The 20,888-nt window shown below is 39.9% G+C and overlaps 2 protein-coding genes across 2 annotated transcripts in view; both read left to right on the forward strand.

The window, feature by feature from the left end:
* Nucleotides 1–13,781: 13,781 nt before the first annotated feature.
* Nucleotides 13,782–17,106, forward strand: LOC149024662 (cytochrome P450 736A117-like). The gene is made up of 2 exons (XM_089142977.1): nt 13,782–14,732; nt 16,486–17,106. The coding sequence occupies exons 1-2, from the start codon at nt 13,800–13,802 to the stop codon at nt 17,104–17,106; spliced, it is 1,554 nt and encodes a 517-aa protein (XP_088999103.1). The 5' UTR covers nt 13,782–13,799.
* Nucleotides 17,107–19,862: 2,756 nt separating this feature from the next.
* Nucleotides 19,863–20,888, forward strand: part of LOC149024663 (Nucleotidylyl transferase superfamily protein) — a 46,121-nt gene continuing 45,095 nt past the window's right edge. The window contains exons 1-2 of the mRNA XM_089144887.1: nt 19,863–20,011; nt 20,638–20,813. Coding sequence (XP_089001013.1) covers nt 19,870–20,011; nt 20,638–20,813 — 318 coding nt within the window. The 5' untranslated portion in view covers nt 19,863–19,869. The remainder of the gene's footprint in view (nt 20,012–20,637; nt 20,814–20,888) is intronic.

Here is a 20,888-nt window from a genome sequence, read left to right on the forward strand (position 1 = left end):
CCAACTCTTTGGCTTTTTACCCCTCCATCTAGTCTCTTGGATGCAAGCTACATTAATTTTTCTCCTCATAACATCTATCAATTCTAAGCTCTTACGTTAAAGATCCTATGTTCAAGATGCAATCTAATCCTACGATGGACTAGTCTTTACCACATGAGGGGAACGTACTATCACGATCCGGGGGATGCGACGGGAGGGGAGCCAGCTAACCTGCCACATCACTACACCGGGATAGTGTAGGGTGTTTGGGGGAAGCTAGCATAGCTTTATCATATAAGGTCAAACCATGAAAAAGGTTTGGTAGTTTTCGGTGGGGGATGGAAACCCTCTCCTTCGGGGGGGGGGGGGGGGGAGGGAGGGGGGGGGGGGGGGGGGGGGGCCCGCCAATTAGAAGGAGGGAGAGGGGGGGGGGGGGGGGGGGGGGGGGGGGGGGGGGGGGGGCCGGGGGGGGGGGGGGGTGGGGGTGTGGGGGGGGGGGGGGGGGGGGGGGAAAGAAGAAGGGGGGGGGGGGGAGGGGGGGGGGTGGGGTTGGTGTGATGTGGGTGGGGGGTGGGTTTTGTGTGTTGTGGTGGGGGGGGGGGTAGGTGGTGAGGGGGTGGGGGGGGGGGGGGGGGGGGGGGGGGGGGGGGGGGGGGGGGGGGGGGTGGTGTGGGGGGGGTGGGAGGGAGGAGGGGGGACAAAGAAAGGCGGGGGGGGGGGGGGGGGGGGGGGTGGGGTGTGGGGGGGGGGTTGAACTACATAGTGAAGACTTCCAGTGTGATGACTGTGCATGTCAGGATTAGTCCAAACCTAGAACTAGAGTATCCAGTGCTAGAGATGGAGACCCTGAAGTACAGACATTAGATTTTGAACTAGGACACATATTTGAATAGTTGTAATCTATTTCTTTCTTTCTTTTAACGGGTTGTAATAGCTTTAGAATAATTTAGAGATTAGATCTACCTTCCGCATTGGTCCATAGAGTTATCTTCCGCTATACTCTACAGTTATCTCTTTGATTTGTATCTTCTATTCCTCACTCTGATATTCTTTTATGATCCTTCTGAGATCCTATACTTGATTGTTTCTTAATTTACTTGAATAAAATGATTTGTTCTTACTCTTGATTATATTATTGTGCTATGTGGGTATATGATTGCCCTAAACTTGATCTTCGAGGCTGTGGATTACACCTCCGGGTATTCCAAATAGGGTACTGGCTGGGGGATGTGACACTTTGTCGGTCTTAGACTATCAACAAAAGTTTGAGGAACTATTCTTCTTCGCTCCGGCGTTCATGAAAGCTGATATGGAGAAGGCTAAGAAGTTCTTGAAAGGCTTGAGACCTACCATTAGGACTTACATGGCCATACAACCCATTGTGAGTTATGCTCAAGTTGTGCAATCGGCGAAGAAGATAGAGGAAGGAGAAAGAGAAACATATCAACTGCAAAGAAGTTTGGCCAACAAGGGGCCCAACACTTATGTGAAAGAAATCAAGGAAGGTTTGGTAGGCCTACATCTTACCCCACTCCTTAGTTCCAACCAAGAGAAGCAGGGTTTGGTCATGGAATGAGTGGTGCCCCAACGCACTCAGTTGGAGTCTCATAGCCATCAAGACCTGTCTATTTAAATCCCCGTCCTGTCAATGGTCCTAGGCCAGCAGCTCCACCCACAACAGTTCGAGGTCTAGGGGAACTTATTTGTTTCAGAAAGGGAACCAACCTACTACCACTTTTAGGCCAACTCAGTATCCTCAAGCAAGAAAAGTCTACAGTTTGATAGGGACTGAGATGGACCAGAGTCACGAAGTGGTGACAGGTACACTTCTTATTGCTTCAGTTCTTGTATGTGTTATTTGACACTGGAGCCTCGCATTCATTCATTGCATCGTCATTTATGAGGCGTATTTATTGACCATCTAATAAGCTGAGTCATGAGTTAGTGGTTAGTACACCCAGTCGGTCCATAGTAAAACTTGATGAGGTAGTTGGACCATGTCTTGTAACTATATAAGGGAAGAACCTAGATGCCGAACTTGTGAAGTTAGACATGAAAGACTTTGATGCAATTTTGGGCATGGATTGGCTGGCAACTCACAAGATAGTCATCTCATATTTTGAGAAGAAAGTCCAATTCCATCCTGTTGGAGCCCCTGTTTAGAATTCCAAGGTGATTTAGGAAAGCATTGTGAGAAGACCATAGTGGTGGCTCTTCAAGTCAGGGAGCTAGTTGGAGGTGCTAAACTATGTTCTTCCATAGAAGTTAAGAAAGAAGTGAAACCTATTGAAGACCTTGAGGTAGTGAAGAAACTTCAAGGATGTTTTTCCAATGAATTACCCGGAATACCCCTAGAAAGAGAGTTAGAGTTTGCCATTGAGTTGGTACCTAGAGCTGCGCCTGTATCCAAAGCACCATACAGGATGGCACCTATGGAGTTGAAAGAGCTACAAGACCAACTAAACGAGTTGGAGCTGCACCTGTATCCAAAGCACCATACATGATGGCACCCATGGAGTTGAAAGAGCTACAAGACCAACTAAATGAGTTGCTAGGGAGAGGTTTCATCCAAACTAGTGTATCTCCTTGGGGAGCTTCGGTGTTGTTCATGAAGAAGAAGGATGGAGGCATGAGGCTATGTAACGACTATAGAGAGTTGAACAAGCTCACCATCAAGAATAGGGATCCTCTACCGAGAATTGGTGATTTGTTTGACCAATTGAAGGGAGCTTCGATATTCTCCAAAATTGACTTGAGGTCGGGATACCATCAACTAAGAGTGAAAGCAAGCGACACTTGCAAAATAACTTTTAGGACTAGATATGTTTATTACAAATTCAAGGTGATGCCATTCGGTGTTATTAATGCACCCGCCACTTTCATGGACTTGATGAATAGGATATTTCATGATGCCTTAGATAAATTTATAATAGTCTTTATTAATAACATCTAGATCTATTCTAAGGATGAGAAGGAGCATGCCGAACACTTGAGGTTTGCTTTGCAAAGATTAAGAGAGAAGAAGCAATTTGCAAAATTTTCCAAGTGTGAGTTTTGGCTTTCACAAGTATTCTTGGAACATGTATCTGTGGACGAAATCAAGGTAGACCCAAATAAAGTTAGGACAATGGCGGATAGGGACCAACCCAAGTCTATTACCAAAATTAGAAGTTTCTTGGGACTTGTAAGTTATTTTAGAATGTTCATTGAGAACTTTTTAGGTTATCCACCCCAATGACAAGGTTGACAAGGAAAGTTGGGAAGTTCATGTGGAGTGAATCATGTGAAAAGAACTTCCCAGAGTTGAAGATGAGATTGGCCAATGCACCGATGTTGACTGTGCCTGGTAACTCTGGAGGCTTGACCGTTTGCACTGATGCATTGAAGATCAGTCTTGGTTGTGTCTTGATGCAGCATGGAAAGTGGTTGCTTATGCGTTAAGGCAACTCAAGGAGCATGGGCACAATTATCCCACTTATGACCTTGAGTCGGCAGCGGTGGTCTTTGCTTTGAGGATATGTCGTCATTACCTTTATGGAGAGAAGATAGCCATATACACAGACCATAAAAGCTTGAAGTACTTCTTCACTCAAAAGGAGTTGAATATGAGACAATGTCGGTGGTTGGAGCTAGTAAAGGACTACGATTATGATATTCAGTACCATTCGGGTAAAGCAAATGTAGTGGCTAATGCTTTGAGTAGGAAGAGCACCCGAGAAGTGATTGATCTTAATGCACTCAGCAAGCCTTTGTTGAACTCCATCATGGAGTTGGAGTAAGAGAGTGTTGGACGGTTCCGATGTGATCCTTGCCACTTTGACAGCAAGGCCTACCCTAAGAGACAGGATCATTACCTCACAACCTTTGGATCCATTGTTACAAAAGAAGCTAGATAATATTTCTTTAGATCCTCAAGAGGTAATCAATTTCTCCTTATCTTCTGATAGTGCTTTAATGTATAGGGGAATAATGTGTGTACCGGCGAATGAAGATCCTAGGCATGAAATCTTGGTTGAGGCATATCACTCCGTATTCACCGTGCATCCCAGTAGCACCAAAATGTACAAAGATTTGAAAGAGCATTATTGGTTGGTTGGTTTAAAAAAAAAATGATGTTGGGGAAGCCTTGTGGGAAAAAGAAAATGAAATGCGAGCAAAGTATCCTACCCTCTTTGGTGCCTCAGGTGCATCAAACTCGAGGACGAAATTTCTTTTAAGGGAGGGAAAATGTGAAATCCCTTGGATTTCTAACCCTTTAACCCATGGTTTCATGACCGCGAACCCAAAACTTAGGTGGGCCACAATTGTGGGCCATTCAAGTCGAGCCCGAAGGTTCGGAAGTGGACCTAATGTTGGTGGATGGCCCTAGTGATGACTCGACACCTCTCCTAGAATATAAAAGGAGAGAGAAGGTAAGTTATGAAGGAATTAAAAGACGACTTTGGCACGTCCGTAGACCAACGATTGAGAGTTCGATCAACAAGGTAAATATACCAACCGAAGATGATCGAAAGACCTTTCTTTCAAGCCAAGAATCACTAGAATCGGACCTCGGATGGGGGTCCAAACATGGACGGGTTGAGTGACTGGTTGGGTGACTTGACCGCCTTGACCCAACTGCCCCTCCCCAATGACAGGGTAGAATTAGGATTTTGTGTTTTAAAACCCTATTTTAAGCTCCTATTCACTCATACACTCATTTTATAATGCTAGTATGAGGCTGAGGCTAGGAGAGGAGGAAAAACCAAGGAGAAGAGCGGATTTCATCCACCTGAAGGCGCTTTGTGCCCGGATCGTCGCGAGAACGTTGGAAAAGGTAAGTATCCTTCAAACCCTTTCTTCACTTTGAATGTTGGATTCAATAGTTGAAGCATTTTAGGTGTATTGAATGTTCATAAATAGTTGTATTTGTGCTTCCCTCTAGTTTATGAGTAGTTTGTGCAAATTGTTGCAAACAATTTCGTGTTTTTTTTTTTTTTTTTTTTTTTTTGTGTCTGAGGTTTATCAGGGACTGCTTGCACGCACCTCGATTACATCCTTAGAGGGAGCTTTGTTATCCACAAGGGTCGAACCCATGACCTCTCCACTGAGAAGTATGGATCTTACCACTCTAACAACCCTGCATTGACAATGATTTTGTGTTTTGGCTCTCAAAGATGCCCGTGGGCACTCGTAAGAGCCAAATTTGGGCCTTTTTGATTTAGAACGAATTGGGTCAAACTGATGGTACCTTTAGGACCCTATTGCTGCCAATTAGACATTCCGAAAGTTTTGTTTCCATTTGATTTCGAATCGGTGGCGAAATAAGGACTTTTCACTAAAACTAGGTTGAGAACGGCGGGTTTGAACCCATATGGTAGATTTGGTTTTTGTGGGATGATTTTGGGATATGTTTTGAAACCCAATTGACTTCTAATTAATGTCTATTAATTATCTTACATGATTAGGATTATTGTGAGTATAACCACCGACTCTTGTTGACGAATTTGTTACTTTGTGGAACTTTGGAGAGTTTATACTAACTAGAAAGGTGAGGAATATACTTAACCTTATCTTGCATGTTTAATGACATTAATTAATTTTCATTCTTTATATCTTGCCTTGCTTTAGTATTTATTATCTTGTGATTATGTGTGTGAGCACGAATAAAAGGTAAGAAAGTATGTTTGCATCTATTTTTCAATATTCTTTGAATGATGATATGAGAATGTATGTGAGATTGATTTTGAGACATAGATTCTCTTATATCTATTTACCAACAAGGGTTGTGGGTTCGCCCATTACCCTAGTGAACTTACATGAGTATGCATTTAGACCTAAGTACATGAATGCTAGGTGTTTAGAAGTGTTTGGCTAGATAACCTCATGAGTACTACTATCTTTCCGATAAGGGTATTGAAACCGGTTAACCCATGATGTCAGTGGATGGGTCCTGTGAGTATCAAGCAGGCGCACTACCATCATGAGATGGTAGGGTTGCATATAATAGATAAGGGCTCATGGGCACTCAAGACCAGTAACCAACCCGTGAGAGGATGTGGAGAGTATCCTGTCCATTAGATGTGGATGATTATAGGGTTGAAAAATGGAATCCAACAGATGCCTCCCATTGAGGATCCCATTTCTAGGTGGAAAAGGATACTGAACCGAGTTGGTTGGTGCCATAGGGGAAGTTTATGGACCATATATAGTACAAGACCATATGACCTTGCATTAGGCCTAGAGTAATCCTTGACATGCGCCAGTTCTAATGCCAAACGATGATGTAAGAGAGTGGTGACTTATACCTTAGCCATGGATTGATGTGACTTGACCCAACAACTGCGGAGAACCCAATAGAGGTCTCTTGTTGAAGGAGAGTGAATGAGACTGCCTAAACGAGACTGGTGTACGACTTAATGCGTGTCTACCATAGAGACTTCATGATAGAGTTAGGAGCATAATATCATTATTATTCATATATCATATCATTATCATATTAATTATATTATCGATATTAATGTTATATGTGTGGTGTGAGATCTTGTGAATGAATGTATGATATGATGTTGAGTTGACATCACTGAGTTCTGTTGAACTCATTTATTTTATATGTCTGTTTTTATTAGAATATACCGCAGGTTATGATGACTCCTTCCAAATGGAAAATTCATCGCTGGTAGACTTTTTTGAAGTAGTGACTAAAGAAGATATAAACTCACATGGAGCTTCATGCCCGTGTCAGGACTGTGCTTATGGGGTTGGATTCCATTAGAGAATCAGTTTAGCTTAAATTCCACTACAAACAAATTGTACTTCCTTTAAACTCTGATATCAAATTTTGATTAACTTTAGATAATGGATGATTGTAATATATTGATAATTCAGATTTGAAAACTTTATACTTGAACTTGATTTATTCTTGTCTTTTTAATTATGATATATCATATGTTGTATGGATATGTCATTGAACCTAGGTCTTGCGGTGTATCACCCCCACACGTATTACGGTATGACCAGATCCAATTGGGTGGGGTGTGACAAAGAGCATCTTTTTTGGATTATCACCATCGCTGGGGTTTAGGTCACCACTCTCTCACCACACCATTGGCATGAGAATGGGCACGTGTCAAGGATAAGCTTAACCCAATGCAAGTCATCTACTTAGTCACATCATACTAGGTCCAAATGCCTCCTCTCATGCTTTTCGCCTTCTTGGTTCAGTATCCTTCCCTATCTAGAGTCAACATTTTCTTCTCGGACTATGCTTTCCCTTAACTCTATTGGTCATCCACATATAATGGGCAAGGAGCTCTTATGTCCCCTCATGCTTTTCGCCTTCTTGGGCACGCATGAGCCTAAGCCTATTATATGCAACCCTACAAATGAATGGCCCCACGGCAATGTTGTGTCCCCTCATGCTCGCATTCTCAAGTGTCCACCAACCAAATACCCTTGCCACGGGTCACTTGGCATCAATACCCCACCGATTGGGTGAGAAGAAGGGTCTAACCAAACTCATTAGACCAGTTAGACACTAGTAAGTGAAAAGGCCAAGGGCACAAGAATGTGTCCCAATCACCCCACGAGCCCAAGACGAAACACCCGAAGGCCCAATCACAACACACCACAACAAGATGGGTCAACATACCAACACAAGTCAACAAGTCCATACACACAGTTGATCCAAACAAAACAAATAAATAGATACGAAACAAAGCAAATAACATCCAAACCAAAAAAAGAGAACAAGAGCAACAAGCAACAAGAAGAACAAGGAGGCAAGGAACGCCCACCGCACGAGGAACCGAAAAAGGCAAAGAGAGACACGCCCAAAGCCAAACAGGGCAAAGAAAACAACCAGAGGAAGAGAAAGAAAACAAACGCCAACGAAGGGGGGCCAGGAACCGGGCAACAACCAACAAAACGGAGCAGGGGGGCGCGCAACCCGCCCAACCAACGAGGACAAACCAAACACAGAGCCGGGCAAACACCCAAAAACAGGAAAAGAAACAACAGAACAGACACAAGAGAGACAACAGGCAAAAAGAAAAGACCAACGAACCAAAGGCCCAAAAAACGAAGACAGGAAGACAGGAGGACACCGGAGAAGAGGAAGAAAGAACAAAAAAGAACCAACAGGCGCAAGAGGAACAACAAGAGAAAGAACAGAAAAAAAACAACCAAAAAGAAACGGCAGGAAACCGAGGAGCCCACACCCACCGGGAGGGTCCGAGGAGCTACCCCACGGCTAAACAAGACGTGCAAATCACAAAGCCAAAACACCCCAAAGCTACCAACCGGGCGCGGCGCCCCCCCCCAGACTGCAGAGGAAAGGGAACAGGTTTGGGCCGGTTGCCTCCGTCATCACCGTATTCTTGATCCATCTACCAAGTCCGTCAATCCAAGTTAGATCTTCTTCCAAATTCTAATAGAACTCCCAACTTAGCATCATCTCCATTTAATTCCATTGGTTCATAAACCAATCCAATGGTCTCAACCTGGATGGTCCACAGTTGCCTTCTACCCGCACCCTGGATTTTCAGACATATAATATGGATTTTCGGATTAGAGTTTTGGGGATTTCACAGCCACACTCTCTCACCACGACCATTGGTATAAGAGTTTATGCATGTTAGGGGAATTCCTAGCCTGATGTAGGTTTAGATACCTTTCCTATAAAACCAACCAACTTGGTCCGGTATCCTCGCTTCTAGGGAATGTAATTCTCACGGAATGTCTACTACCTATCATAAAGTACTTATAACCCTATAATCATCCACATATGATAGGACATACGCTCTCGTGTCCACTCACATTGCTATCGATTGTTGGGAGCCCACGAGCCCAACATCTATCATATGCAACCCTACCATGAATGACAGGTAGTTTGATTGTGTCTCCTCATGGGATTGGTACTGACCGACACCCACAACTCTAGCACTGCTATCATGGGCCACTCAACCTCAATACCCATGTTGATAGGGTGACAACATAATAAATGGGAATCAAAGCCACACAACTAGACACATTAAGCAATGCATATAAAGTCTATATGATGTACAAGGGTAACAAGGGCAAGGGACTAACCCACAACCCCATGTAGATAATATCCATGAATGCATGATACCACATGTTCCCATCATAGCATATTCATAATTGATAATAGCAAAGAAAGTAACAAAGATAACATGTATAAATAGCATTTCATAAGTTACCCATGCATGCATGCTTTACAACATTAGTTATAACCACTATAGCACAAACAAGGTATGTTAGCATATTATAGAGCATAAATCGAATACACGAATATATGAAGTTATATTCCTCACATGAAAATTTCTTAGAGAAATTCAAAGAGTCCAAACGCCACGAATTAGGATGTTAACAAGCTACCAAAATCTCTAAGAATACGTGCCTTTAGATTAGGTTCAAGTTGGAAAACAAAGACAAACATTAGATTTGGCCAACCACCACACCAAGGGCGTGGAGGTCGATTGGCCTCACAAAGGCAGCCAACTACCTTGGGACGACCTCTCCAGGTGCTCAAACAACACCTGGGTCCAATGCTTACCCTCTTTGATCCCCTAGTTCCGATGGATTTTGGGTCAATCAAAGGTGTGGAGTTCTTCCTCAATGCATGCCCAATCACTCACAAACAACCACATTTCAAAACATCACACAAATCCAACATTCTCACAAAGTTAGGTCTTCTCTGAGATGTGCTCTGAGATAGAATTCAACATTACAAAGAGGTGAGAATCTTCTTTTTTATTTTTTTTTTTTTTTTTTATTTTTTTTTTTTTTTTTTTTTTTTTTGTAACAAAGGCGCTTTATATATAGGGAAATTGGGGATGGGATATTACATATGCCGCCGGTAAGGATTGAACACACAATTTCTCCACTGAGAGGTGAGATTCTCAACCACTGCACTATCCTTCCATTGTCGAGGTGAGAATCTTATTCCACATGCTAGATTCGACTGGGACCAAGACAAGACACGTCTCTCCTAACTAAATCATAAATACAACAACTAACTCAAATGCCTTCACCCACAAATTAAGGAAATTTAATAGAAAAGGTGAAAAATGTGGTTGGTTACCTTCAACATAACTAACCGGCAATCAATTCAGTTTTTGGCACACGATGTCCACCTTCTTCTCAACTGTCACTTGAGCTCTCACTTCCTTTATGGTTTTAAGCCTTTTAGCAATATAATAAATCCCGTCTATATGGTTAGGGAGTCATTAAATAGGGTTTTTTTTTTTTTTGGCTCAAAACCTGATTTTTCCCTTACTAAACTAGACCAACTGCCTAGGGTGGAGGTCAGTCATTTGATCAATTGCTCCCTCTAATTTTGCATAGAAGTGGGATTTTTTGGCGTGTTTCATTCGGGATACTTGTCTAACCTTGTAGACCAAGATGTCTATCTAGACTTGAGGACCTTTTCATTCTGTTTTCCGTGAGTGAGAAATTCATCTTCCAAGTCCATCCGGTTTCGAACTAGATTTTCTTCCAAAATCCTTCAGAGTGACAAAATCACAATTTCCACCATCCATGTATATGGATTTTAATTTCGATCCAATGATCTCAATCTGGATGGCCCCACAACTGTTTTTTACTGGAACTTCAGGTTCTAGAACTTGCAAGTTAAATTTCGGTTGAGGATCTTAAGGAAATTAACAGAGGTGCTATATCAAGAGTTCCAATAAGCTACATCCTACATAAGCTTAAAGTGGGGGTCATAATCTCACACTTTCCTCATTGGGAGTTGACTTTTGTCTAATCCAATTGATCCATTGCCTTTACTACATTACATCACTACATTGCTAGTTTCTAATGTTCTATCACCTTGTTGTTATCGGATAATGTGATCTTTAGTTAACCAGGGTGTTTATGTTAAGTGGTTAGAGGAAATCATGTTGCGGGAATCACCCAGGCACTCTATACGTATATGTAACTTAATTTTTTTGCCTAATGAAAGCTCCTCTTCTTCTCATTAAAGAAAACAAAAATAATAAAGTAATCCCACATCAACCAAATAGGTGTTTTTTTTCTTCTTCTTTTTTTGGAAACAAAAAATTCTTTAAATTTAAACCTAAGGCCCTTAGGTAAGTTACAACCAAGTTCCTCATAATACAATGACCGGTACAACTGTACAAGAAAGGAGAGGTTAAAGAAAACAGAAGAAATTGGTGTTTTGCTCCGAAAGACGCCAAATGACCAGCGGTGAAATTTCCTTCTCTCAGGTGCGTTGAAATTTCCTTCTACCAAATGGGTGAAAAATTGGTTAAAAAAAAAAAAAAAAAATTTGAAAATCCAATCACCATTTTTGGACCGGCAACCAACTAGTGGTCCGACATCCACTAAAAGTGAAAATTCACCATTTTGGACCGGCAACCAACTAGTGGTCCGACATCCACTAAGTGAAAATTCACCATTTTAGACCGGCAAAAGTAGCCGACATCATTAAGTGGGTGGAAATTTACTATTTATACGAACAAAACTAGTACAATCAATATCAATAAAAAAGAATCTTAAGTAGTGTTAATATAATATAAACTAATGTTCCATTCTCTTAAGCGCCCAATGATTACCATAAGAAACCAAGCTGGAAGTTCCCAGTTATCATAAAAGTATGAGTTTAACCTCTATTTCCCATTGCTACGGTATCCTTCATGTTGCAAACTGTTGTGCTGTTGTCAAGCAAATTTATCCAATTGCCAGCGCTTTCTGCAACCCCTCCAGGTCCCGCTCAAAGCTTCCATGAGAGACAATTGAGACTAAAAAGAAATTATCCTTATTGGAATCTTCTTTCTAAATCCATTATGGAAAATACACTTCAATGTTTTGCTGCTTTGATTGTGGGCTGTGTTACTAATGAACACTCTGTCGACCCAACTCCAGAAAATGATGTTATTGTCATCTCACGATGAAGATTCAATTGAAGAGTTGTTCGAAGAGGATGAAGCATTGAAGATCTCTTCTCCTTGAATGATACGTTTGTTGATATTATTGATCAGGCTTTTGAAGATGACTCAATAATGGTAGATACCTCAGGACTGCTGTGTTCTCCCCCATTTGAGACTGACAAAGGGTTCTTTTTACCACTGCATTTTCCCCTACAAAATGAAGTCCCTCCATTAAACTTAATCCAAATCATGGAACCAATTTTGCAGCCAGTCATTGCATGGCTACTCGCTAGGCTTCGTCACCAGCCTCAAAGGCCTTCCTCCTTAGCCAGTAGTTTTTGAAATTTTATCAGGCCACTTTTCAACCGCTCCTTCATTTCCTTAGCTAAGCCCACAAGCCTCACGCTCTAACCCGTTCTTAGTTCCTAACCTCTGCAGCAACCTTTTAGGCCAAAAAATTGGCCAACGTTGAGCTGTTCTAGTGGTTGAAACCAGCATCTCTTAGTGAAGAGGTCGTGGGTTTGACTCTCAGGCATATTAATATCCCCATCCCCAGTTTAATAAAACCTCCTTTGTACCCAAAAAAATAAAAATAAAAAAGCAAAAAATTGACCCTATTTCTGATATAACCTCAACATAGAAGCTATTGACCAATATCAAAATATTATTGTAAATCTCTACGTTCTGAGAATGAAAAACAATCCTTTCTTGAATCCATAAATATTGGAACCCATCCTATCTTTCCTTACATATGGGATTTTCAGGATACGTCCAATGCAAGATAATGCTTGCTCGAGACCAAGAGACCAAGATCCAGTATATCCAATGTTGATTGATGGGATAATAGCTATTACCCCACCTTCCTTGATGATATCTGCCGTAGGTTGATGGTGGGGGCAATTGTTTTTTTTTAATCAAGTTTGAAAGTACAAAGATATTTTGTTATTTTACAAATAAACTTAATACTTCTCAAATAGTGTTAGTTATTATGGGATTCATATGTAATTTATTACAATAAGAGGACCCATACATAAAAGAACTCATTAATAAATAAGTGAATATGGTGATGTTGGATGTCATTTTATTTAACTTTTCAACCATCATTCCAAATGGAATATTTTTACTAGGTGATTTCTCAAAAAACTCTATGGATCCTTGAAGGTTTTTTTTTTTTTCTTTGGTAAGAAAAATGCTTCCAGGTCACAAATAGGTATGAACGAACTCTAGCCGTAAGTAAATTCAAAGGATCTTTTGTCCTTTGTCTTTATCAATGCTTAACTTTGTCGGCAACTTTATTTATTTATTTATTTTTATTACGACTGAGGTTTATTGTAATTACGCATGCTTTGACGGTTCTACTTGATGATAATTATTTTATAGTGAGACTTTACCTCCGGTCTCTCTCTAAAAGATTTGATACATATAATTTAAGTATAACCTTCGTCATGGAAAATTCAAACTCTAACATTGTACCTTATAGGTAAAAACATTAGTTTTTTTTAGCAATTTAACATTACTGACGATTTTTTTTTTTGAACTCTATCCGTGTACGTGGAAACATTGATTTTTTTTCTTCTACCGCCTTAACAACCCCCGACAGGTTACTTCAATTCCTATCTGAACTTTGAACAGAATGACTCTGTAATTGTTCTGATTCAATGCTGAACGTTAGGTATGAAGACTTCATTATAGCGTTTCGGTATATTTACCCATTCGAAAGCAACTCGGTTGTTCAATTCAAAATAAACAAGCAACCATGAAATGGAAAATACGAGACAATTCGAGTGACGAGTGGCTGAGCAAAAGTCAATCTCGATCCACAGAATGTGATAGAAACTTCACCATGATGGACCAGATTAAATAGCATGTACATTTATCAATTATCGTCTTAAGTTTTGAATCTGTAGAGAATAGAACATCCCTAGGAAAATGCTGCCAACATTAGAGCATCAAGGTTTCTTAGTTCATGTCATCTCCTTCCTTCTGTTTTGCTTTCTCATCCACTTCATCAACCGATCCAGGAAAAAGAAACCTGAATTGCCACCTTCTCCATCAAAACTTCCTATAATAGGAAACCTCCATCAACTAGGCTCCTTACCTCATCGATCACTATTTGCGTTGGCTCAACGCCATGGCCCTCTCATGCTGTTGCACTTCGGCAGCAAACCAACCCTTATAGTCTCATCTGCAGATCTTGCTTGCGAGATCATGAAAACCCATGATCTCATCTTCTCTAGTAGACCTGACTCAAGCATCGCTAGGAGATTGTTGTACGATCACAAGGACCTTGCCTTCGCACCCTACGGCGAGTACTGGCGACAAGCACGTAGGATATGTGTTCTTCAGCTTTTAAGCAGTAAGCGGGTTCAATCTTTCCGGTCAGTGAGGGAAGAAGAAGTGGCGCTTCTGATGGAGAAAATAAGACTTTCATGCTCGTCTTCTTCACCTTCCTTGGTGAATCTTAGTAAGACACTTGAATCTCTAACTAATGACATAATTTGTAGGGTAGCACTAGGAAGGAAGTATGGTGAAGATGTGGAAGGGAAGAGGTTTGGTGAGATGATTCGTGAATTCACCACTCTCTTGGGTGTTTTCAATGTGAAGGACTTCATACCATGGCTTGGTTGGGTGAATCATATCAGTGGGTTGGATGCAAGGGTGGAGAAGAACTTCAGAGAAATAGATTCTTTTCTTGATCGAGTAATAGATGATCATATTCAATTTCAGAGAGGAAAGGATAGGTGTTGCTCTTGTGGTACTGATGGTGAAGGCCAAGACTTCGTGGATTTCTTGCTTGGGATTCAAAAGGATAAGAGTGCTGGAATTGCCATTGAGAGGGCTCACATTAAAGCTATAATTCTGGTAAGTTTTTTCTTTTCATTTTATTTTATTTTATTTTATTTGGAAGAGGGGGGGAGGCTGGAAGTAGCTAGGGGCTGAGAGGCCCATGGTAGAGAGAGATAGGCCTCACCGCTATTGTATGGTGGAGATGTGTGAGCAGACCATGGACTTCTATCATAATTGAAAAAAGATTTAAACTCAAAAGGGTTGCGGAAGATGGGGAGGAAAGAGGTTTGAACTAATTAAGACCTCTTTGATCTTACTGCCCTATATGGGAGGTTGCAATCACTGTGACAGAATTAAATCTACAATTCTATAAGTTCATGTTGATGCTTCTTGTCAATATCTTGTCTCATCAAAAGAATGTTGTCTTCTACACTACTAATATGTGTAGAACATTTTAGTGGAATGAGTTCAAGAGCAACTTACATATACACACCCTAGGTTTAATTTGTAAACCATTACATTTACGTCTCTTTAAAATTTTTTCTATACATTTACATCCCCTATGTTTCTATATATATATATATAACAGTATCCCCATGGATAAAATAATGGGGGTTAAGTAATGTCCTAGAACCTATTGTGTTTTTAAAATTCCCATATTACCCTCCTTTACTTCACTAGATGTATGGAATATCTTTGGGATAGTTACTATTGCTTCATTCACTTCTAACAATTGAGGAGGTAGTGGACTACCTAATTTTCTTTATATTGAAGTGAGAAGTTAAAGATTTTATACATGGGATTGTGCATCTAGTTATTTTTTAGGTACATTTCCAAATCTTTTCTCCGTCAATAAGAAGTTTCAATAAGAGTAAACGTATCCCTTTCTATTTGAATCTAACAGTATTAGGCGCATATACTTGTAATAGGAAAATTTTTAGGGGTGTAAACAGAATAGTTTGCAAACACAAGTGGTGTATATGCAATTTAATCTAATTTACTGAGTTGAGTAACAAAAACATGATGATTCTATAAATAAAATCTAATTAGATTTCATAAAAAACTGTGTTCTTATACCTGAGCGACCCTGCGGCCCATGGTGTACAATATAATATAACGTGGACTAAAAGGGCAACACAGGTAATTGCATCGATAAATTTTCTTATAAAACTTATAGAAACGACCCCAAAAGTTATCAAATCGTGTTAGACCCAAAACCCTAGTAGCAAGCCCATCGTTGAGAAAATTGTGAGGAACAAGTGAACAACTATATGCTCTTGATTTTATGATACCAGATATTACCGAAAATCGATTGTGAAAGAAGTCTAAGAAGTATTGTAATCTTACTCGTAGAATACCAGCGAAATGGTTTGAACCAAGTCTAATTTTTCTAGGGTTTAAACCCCTTGGCTAGGTTTTTGGCATCTTTGCAACTCGGGTTCAACTAAAAACAAGGAATGGATTTGGAAACGAAGATGAATTTTGGAGTTCTTTCTTTCCCCAAACTAAAAACATTGAACGAAACATTATGAAGTGTTAGTTTCGGACTTGGGAAGGTTCGATTTTTCTAAACTTAAGATCATCACTCTTTTGGTTATGATAAGAAAAATATATATAATAAACTAGTTTGTGTTTGTATTTGGGTTTCCAAACCTAACGATTAAATGCAAAGTAACTTGTAAGCATCTTCATATGTTTGGGATTTTTCACTTGCGCATACTCCATCCTATTTACGTTTTGGTGTATTATCACTACTTCTTTCCCTCCTTTTCTTATAGTTTTCATGTTATTTTATTTACATCTTGATTGCCTCCTGTATTTCTTGTAGGACATGTTTGCTGCTGGGACAGATACCACTTATACAGTTATAGAATGGGCAATGGTAGAGCTCCTAAGACAGCCAAAAATCATGAAAGAAGTACAGGATGAAGTGAGGAAAATTGGGAAGGATAAAACAAACATTACTGAGGATGATTTAGAGCAAATGCGGTATCTAAAGTCAGTAATCAAGGAGTCATTAAGATTGCATCCACCAATTCCTTTATTGGTACCACGAGAATCCATGGAGGATGTCAAAATACAAGGATATGATATTCCAGCAAAGACGATCGTGATCATCAATGCATACGCGATAGGACAGGATCCAAGTTATTGGAAAGAAGTAAAACAATTCCAACCAAAGAGATTCTTGAATGCTACTTCTAGGAATATTGATTTCAAAGGCCATGACTTTCAATTGATTCCATTTGGGGCAGGTAGGAGAGGGTGTCCTGGCATTCAATTTGCAGTTTCTGTTAATGAACTTGCCCTAGCAAATATTTTGCAGAACTTTGATTGGACATTGCCTGAAGGAGTAAGTAGCAAGGATTTAGATATGACAGAGTGTTCGGGCATTACAACACATCTTAAAGCTCCTCTTCTTGCTATTGCAACTCCCAATGGTTGCTAGTGATCAGAAGAATTTGATCTAAGTTGTTGCTTGATGTTGAATCTTGAAAGATATCATACCTACTATGTTTTGTGCCTATAAGTTTTCTTGGAAGCATGTAATAATGGTTGATTCCTACTTAATGGTCATGGTTATTTTAGTAATTTTCATTGGCTTTGTATCCTTCAATGGTATTGAGGTACAAATTGAGCTCCTCAACTTCCTAACTTCGTTCACTAGTCATGCACCTAATGGTTTTCCAACTCTTTACTATGCTTTGGAACCGAGCAATGAACACCCTCTCCTAGTACTGGGGGGTGGGGGGACTAATAATTCATGACATGTTTGGCAAAGTTTAGCCTCTAGTCTCTTTTAGTTGATTGACTTATTTCGTGTTTTTATTAGCATAATCAGTAGTTTGATTTTAATTAATTCTCAACACTTTGATCGACTAGATGTTTATAAGTGTATTGGAATTTAATATGTGATTAACTCAATTCAATTCTCATGGGAATGATATCCCTCTTATCATTATATTACTTGGGCGAGCTTGTATACTTGCGATTACAACACAAGTTTTTGGTGATAGGTTCATTTTTTTAATATTATTTTAAATAATTATTGGTCACGTTATTATGCAGTTTGTATCTATTCTGTGCCATTTTTACCCTGGTAGTGAATGCAAATGAATATTAGGTACTTCCTCTTTGAATTTCTATAATTAGGACAATTCATTATTTTTCCTATCCTATTCTACTTTGGACTAATTTATCTATGCTCTTTGATAAGTTAAATATGGAAGAGAGTTTGTAGAACAGTCTTACTTCTTACCAACAGAATTTTGCGGCGGCATAATGGGCGATCGAGAAGGATTCAGTCAAAGATAGGGAAGATTTACCCAAAAAAAAAATAGGGAAGCAAGTTGGGACGCCACCTTAAAGGAGTCCTACTCTAAGTACGAACCACCCAACCCAAGGACGCATGAAGTGCCATGGTCAGGTTTGGCTAGGATTTTCAAGGAATCCAATTGTTTCCGCCCCCAAAACCACCCCACCCCGCCCCCTCAGGCAATTCAACTAATCTCAAATTCTAGGCCCAATGGGGGCCCACCAGTTAATTATTGAAATTCAAATAATTTTTATTCAATGCGACCAAAATAAATTTTGGGTATATCATTATCCCTCCCGACAATTTCAACACCCGTTAAGTTTGATCGTTATATTTCTAAAACCCCAAACACCCTGACAAAATATTTTTTTACCCTAATTTCGTTCCCCTACAATTAAACTACTAATTACCCTCAATTAATAATTTTAATCAAACCCATGTTAAACCTAATTTATCTTTAATTTTTAAAAGCCCAACATACCCTTTTTTTCTTCTTTTTCTTTTTGTTTGTAAAGGGTGATTTAGATACTCAACTCAAATGTTCAAAGTTGAATCTGACATATAAAGATGTGTGAAGGGGAATCATCTTTCTTCATTGGCTAATTGAGCAGCTGAGAAATGAAGGGCCTTATTGAAAATCACCCACCACAACCTCTGCTTATGTTAGAAACCCCCTTCACCCATCCACTAACTCACCTTTCCCTCAATTTTTCTATTCTACTCCCCCAAAGATGAAGAAGACACACTGATGTGATTCTCTGTCAATTAAAGGATAATTTGAATTACTCTTTATATCGCCCAACCCCTGTCTACCTGCTCCCATCATCTTTCTCTAATTATTTGAGATCAAATTAATTATTGTGTAAGAAAACTAAAATAGGTTTGTTACCTGGCCTTTCTTTTACCGGGTTAGCATTCTCTAGAAATTCTGATTCCAGAGAACCTTTTGATGCGTGATTGTGATTCAAAACCATAACCTCTCTTAATTATTTCTTGCAATCATATTCACAAGAGCACAATCCATATAACAAAATCCAAATGGAATTTTAATTAAATAATGAGATCAGCTGTTAAACCTATTGCGCATCAATTCTGAGCCCTTCAATGAACCACAGTTGAAATAAGTCATCTTAGCTTTCTTGTTCACAAAGAAGAGAATGAGTGCGGGCTAAGTCAAGTGGTTGGATAGTAAAGTTAGATTCGAGAACAACACAACCTCAGAGTAGGGTTTTTATAACTACTCGAGCTGAAAACTTTAGAAAGATAGTTGTGGGAGTAAATGAACATTACCAATGATATGCTTAATGTAGCTTACCTGAATGTAAACATTAGAAATACAATTTCCAATATTGTAAATTACCTGTCATTCATGTAATCTATCTCAAGGAAGTGGTTCTCGGAGATAGAACACGTGGATTGGATTAAAACCAGCAGCCAAACATGGGGCTTGTTTTAAAGAAAAACTATTTTTTCCACTTAAGTTGATTATTTGTGCACATGATGTCTTGAGCGGTCGAGATTTAATGAAATTCACGTGACGTGCATCTGATGGTGGGCATTACATCAGATCCGGATCTCTCGTGACCCACCCGGATGCTTCAGTATGCAGCACCACCGAGGGCCGTCAAAACAGGCTCCCAAAGATGAAGGCCCCAACGAACAACCCACCATATACCCGTAAATATGCTTTTTGTTTTTAGAGGTTAGCGTAGTTTTAAAAGCAGAGCTATTCCTCCTTCAAAACTGGGCTCCCAAACTGATGAAGGCCCCCAACGATTACAATCCTCATCCATTATACCTACTTGTAAATTCATGTTGTTTTGAATGTTACATAAATATTCAACTCGGGTTCCTTCTCCTTCTCCTTCTCCTTCTCCTTCCCCAGCGGTTACAGTGATGCAGCTATCTCAGAACTATCATCAAACCTATTGCCACCCGAAGATAACAACACGGCAAGAAATCAAGCAAACCAGCAAGGCAGCACTGCGCTGGACTACGACCTCAAAAGCAACATTCCTTCAGGTTTGGCTGTCAAAAGGTAAGCATCACACACGACTACAGAAGCTCCCTTGTCACCCCCAGCTAGACTCGGAGGCCTGACTCGTGGTGGCTCCCCCAGCTCGTTATGGCTCATCCGACGAATTCAAAAAAACTAGAAATCAATCAGAAAGCACTCTTGGGTTTGCATGTATTTGTAAAATTAATGAAACTTATCCATGAAAGCTAGATTACCAGCAAGTAATTTCTACCATCTTATATGAACGGAAATTGAAGAGAAAAACCCAAAAAAGGGGGTGGAGGGGACGAGTCAAGGATTGCAGGCATTGGTACTGATAATCCGTCTGTCTGACTTATTATTATTTGACCGATTCCAAATAATTTCTTTGTTAATTTCTGTTCTTAGTTATGAATGTACCATAAGATTAGAAAAATACGATTTTTTCTTATTTTTTTAATAAGACAAATATAAAATGAAGTCAATCAATTAATAAAGGAAAGGAGAAATTTTAAAAAACTAAAATGAAATAAAATTTTGTTTAGTATTCAACCGACATTAATATAATGAGATTTACCTGGTTTTGTTCCGAACTCTGAAAAATGGGATTCGGGGAATCCAACATTTGCTGACTAACTCGGCCGCTTTAATCTTTACTGCTGTTGCAGAGTATGATCCGGTCTATGACAGCCAGAAGCTTAAGCGAGGCAGAAAGAATAGAGTGAGGGCGAGTGAGATAGATTATCCAGAAGACATGCCTGACGCTTTGATTCGTCCGCTGATTGAAGCCGTGCACTCGAGTCCAACTCAGGCTGTCCTTTATCTCTCTGGCGGAGCTTCTCAGGTTCTGTCATATTCATTCTGTACTTTTTTTTTCCCCTTTCCCGTTCATTTATTGCTTAACTGTAATTCTATGTTA

Source organism: Hakea prostrata, chromosome 2 (genome assembly GCF_041222555.1).
Source record: "Hakea prostrata isolate BN-2017 chromosome 2, UWA_Hpros_2, whole genome shotgun sequence".
Taxonomy (NCBI): domain Eukaryota; kingdom Viridiplantae; phylum Streptophyta; class Magnoliopsida; order Proteales; family Proteaceae; genus Hakea; species Hakea prostrata.